The sequence below is a fragment of the Myotis lucifugus genome, unplaced genomic scaffold (assembly GCF_000147115.1).
Source record: "Myotis lucifugus unplaced genomic scaffold, Myoluc2.0 scaffold_296, whole genome shotgun sequence".
Classification (NCBI taxonomy): Eukaryota; Metazoa; Chordata; class Mammalia; order Chiroptera; family Vespertilionidae; genus Myotis; species Myotis lucifugus.
The window spans coordinates 1159946-1163762 of NW_005871344.1; the positions used below are offsets into that span (position 1 = coordinate 1159946).

Sequence of the window (3817 nt, forward strand, 5' to 3'; positions counted from 1 at the left end):
GTCTCCCCCGGCCCGAGAAGGAAGGTCTCCCCGGTCCAGGAAGGAGGTCTCCCCATCCCCAGAAGAGAGGTCCCCCGGGCCAGGAGGAGGTCCCCCCGGCCCAGGAAGGAGTCTTCCCGGGCCCAGGAAGGAGGGTCCCCCAGCCCCAGGAGGAGGTTCTCCCCGGCCCAGGAGGGAGGTCTCCCCATCCCAGGGAGGAAGGTCTCCCCGGCCCAGGAGGGAGGTCTCCCCGGTTCCAGGAGGGAGGTCTCCCCATCCCCAGGAGGGAGGTCCCCCCGGCCCAGGAGGAGGTCCCCCCGGCCCAGGGAGGAGGTCTCCCCCGGCCCAGGAGGAGGTCTCCCCGGTCCAGGAAGAGGTCTCCCATCCAGGAGGAGGTCTCCCCGGCCCAGGAGGAGGTCCCCCCGGCCCAGGAGGAGGTCCCCCGGCCCAGGAGGAGGTCTCCCCGGCCCAGGAGGAGGTCTCCCCATCCCAGGAGGAGGTCTCCCCGGCCCAGGAGGAGGTCTCCCCGGCCCAGGAGGAGATCTCCCCAGCCCAGGAGGAGGTCTCCCCGCCCAGGAGGAGGTCTCCCCGGCCCAGGAGGAGGTCTCCCCGGCCCAGGAGGAGGTCTCCCCGGCCCAGGAGGCCCGAGTGAAGCTCTAAGCCCGTGGGCCTGGTTTGAGGTAGTGCCCCTGCCCCTTCCTCTGAAGCATCTCAGGGTCCCTGTGCGGGGACACTGGGGGGCGTGGCCGAGCTCGCGTGCTAATAGCATTGCCCTGCCTGCCGCCATGCTGCTGCTATAAAACAGTGGCATCCTCAGGGGCTGCTGAAGCAGGCTGAGCTACTTGCCACAGACTCACTCGCTGGCCCCAGGTCACTCTGCTGCCTCTGCTGCGCCAATGTTTTAATTTCTCTGCTCCCACCTCGGCCTCTGCTCTGCACTCTGTCCCTAACTTATAAGAATCAAGCTCACTAGATTGTGAGTCCTTTGAGGGCAAGAACTGCTATCAGTTTATGTCTCTTTCTCCCTAAAGATCCTGGCTTAGTGTCTGGCACATAGTAGATGCTCAGTAAATGCCGCCTGAATCAAATTGGATTAAGCCAGGAAGTTTCATTCCAACCCACAGTCCTAAACCGATACATAAGTATTCTGCAGGGCGCGGGTTACTCAGGGGCTTTTTGCCTGGCTCTGTGACTCCTCTGCAGGCCATTTGGAAGTTTGAATGCCGGAGAGTAAAGGGGGAGGGAGTCTAAGAGGTAGGGAAGTCGGGAGAGGACGTTCTCTGCAAAGCTTCCTGGGCTCTGGTCAGTTCCTACCCCTCCGTGAGCACTGACTCGGCACAGGAGGTACCATGTGAGTCAAGCAAGGGCACTGGCCTCGAACAGCCATGGTCCAGTGATGAGCGTACGAGACCCGAAGGCGGCGCGAAGGAGCCAGGACTATGTTGTCCCTGGAGACGGTGACAGCAGGAAAGGCTTTCAGAGGAGGGATACCTGTGCGAGGGTTTGAAGGGTGAGCACAAGTTTGCCAGGCAGACGAGGGATCAAAGGGCTTCCTGGCAGAGAGGTGGCAGAGAAGGGCGTGGGTAGCAGCGCACATGTGTGTACATGTGTGTGCATGTGTGTGCGCGCGCGCGCGCGCGCGTGTGTGTGTGTGGTAGGACACAGCGTTGGGGTTGAGGAGCAGAGGGTGTGGCATAGGCTGGTGAGGGAGTAAGTTGGGAGGTCAGCAGAGATCAGCCATGGAAAGTTTTGGATCCCATAAACAGGAGCCACAGGAGGGACGTGGGGGACACGCGGTTAGCCCTGGGTGAAGGCGGATCACGCGGCACACCGGGCGGACTAAAGACTCAGCAGGAACGGGCACCCTGAGAGGCCTTCACGGGGGATCGGAGAGCCAGCGTAGCCCCAAGGGGGCGCCTGTTCAGAGGCAGCTGGTGGGGGGGGAGGCAGAGAAGGCTCCGAGGCCCCAGCTGCTGCCGATCTTCGAATCGCATTCACCCTCAAAGCCCTAACCCCCCAAAATAACAACGGAGTGGCCGTGATCCATCGAAAACCATCGCCCCTTCCTGCGTGCTCCTTTACAGCCCTCCAGGTGCTGCAGGACCCACTGTCTCATCTGAACCTCCAGACAACCCCCTTTTGCAGAGAGGGAAATTGAGGCCGTGTGAAGTCACACAGGGCTAGTGGCTGTGCCAGGCTAGCACCCAGGGGCAGTTCCATCTAAGCCCTGGGCATCGGGCTCAAAGCCCAGTTCCTTGTCCGGGAGGGGGTCCCCGGGGCTGTCCGGCAGCCCATAGTACAAGTCCTCCTCCTCCTGCTCCGGCTCCTCTGCACCTGAGTCGGAAGCCTCGTCCTCCTCCTTCGTCCTCGGGGACCGCGGCCAGTAGCTGGGGAGGGCTGCGTCCCGCCACTGTCCCGCTGCAGGTGTGTCCTCGGACGTGGGGGCATCGATCAGAGCGAAGTCATGGAAGCGGTCCAGCTGGCACCTGCAGGCCCAGGGCTCCCCTGGCGGGGGGCCAGGCTCCTCCCCGTCAGGCGGAGACGGGTTGGGGCTGCCGCCCTCACTGGAGCCCACATCCATTTCATCTTGGAAGGAAGCCAGAGGTGCAGGACCCTGGGGAGAGACTGGGGCGCTGCAGGGACAAAGCCAGAGAGAGCAAGGGCAGCTTGAGTCAGATTGCCTGGGTCGAAACCTCCGCCACTGGCTGCAAGCCAGGGCAGGTGAGCCCACCTGGTTGGGCCTCAGTTTCCTCCTGTAAGGTACTCACTCCTCTGGAGTCTCTGAAGTTTACAGCAGATCCTGTGTTCAAAGCACTTTGCACAATTCCTGGCACCTAGTAGGTGCTCAAGAAATGAGCCATTATCATGTTATCCAAACCAGGTCATTCCTCCACTTCTCCAGTCACTCAGGGTTCTCCTCTGGGCCCTCAGCCCCAGCTCACTAGGTGTCACTGCTCCCTCACCTGCCTCCCCCATTGGACAAAGAGCTCCTGCAGGGTGGGGGCCATCAGGCCTGGCAGGGGCAGGTGCCCAGGAACAGTGGTAGGAGGAGTAAATACATGGATGAATAAGGAACCCAATTCATAAACACCCAGGGGTGGGGTGGGGTGGGGAGTGACCTGCCCGAGGTCACGAGCACATCAGGGGCAGGGTCTGGATTTGAACTCAGGTTTTCCGGCTCCATGCCCCCCGCCACACAGGACAAGCATTCAGTGCAGAGGTCTATGGTATGCTGACCCTTAAGTGCACTGTTCCATCTCCACAACACCCCTCAGAGGTGGGAGGGATTATTCCCATGTGGGGAAACTGAGGCTCAGGAGGGTGGGAAACTTGCCAAGGTTATACAGCAGTGCTGCTGGGATTTGAACCCAGGCCGGTCTAAGCCCAGATTCATGCATCTGCTACACCTGCCGCCCTCTGAGTGCCCCACCCCCACTGCCCTCTCGACTCCCATATGCACCCAACCACCCCTCATGGCCCACATCCCCCTCCTCACCCCAGAAGTGGGCAGCATTCCCACTCCTGCGCTCTGCACACTCACCGGGGACTGCTCTGAGCTGGGTTTCTTTCTCCCTCATCCTCATCCGAGCCCCTGTGGACGACCACAGCAGCCTCCATCCAGGCCTGAGCATCGCGAGGGCCACCTTCCCCTCTGTCACTGGCTTCCAGCTGCTGCCGCCCCAGCTCAGGGGCCAGCAGGGGGCGGGGATCCTCGCTGTAGCCCAGGACCTTCATCCGGATGTGGCTGAAGTCGGGCAGGCTCTGGTCATAGGCGGCTTCGTCCCACAGCCTGACGTAGGGGGGCTGGGGCTAGTTGGGGGCACGGCAGGCGGCAGGA

General features: G+C 62.1%; 1 protein-coding gene across 1 annotated transcript in view; it reads right to left on the reverse strand.

Annotated features, from left to right (window-relative positions):
• Positions 1-2176: 2176 nt before the first annotated feature.
• BSND (barttin CLCNK type accessory beta subunit) overlaps positions 2177-3817 on the reverse strand; it is a 7954-nt gene continuing 6313 nt past the window's right edge. The window contains exons 4-5 of the mRNA XM_006100030.1: positions 3521-3769; positions 2177-2612 (exon numbers count right to left, since the gene is read on the reverse strand). Coding sequence (XP_006100092.1) covers positions 2177-2612; positions 3521-3769 — 685 coding nt within the window. The remainder of the gene's footprint in view (positions 2613-3520; positions 3770-3817) is intronic.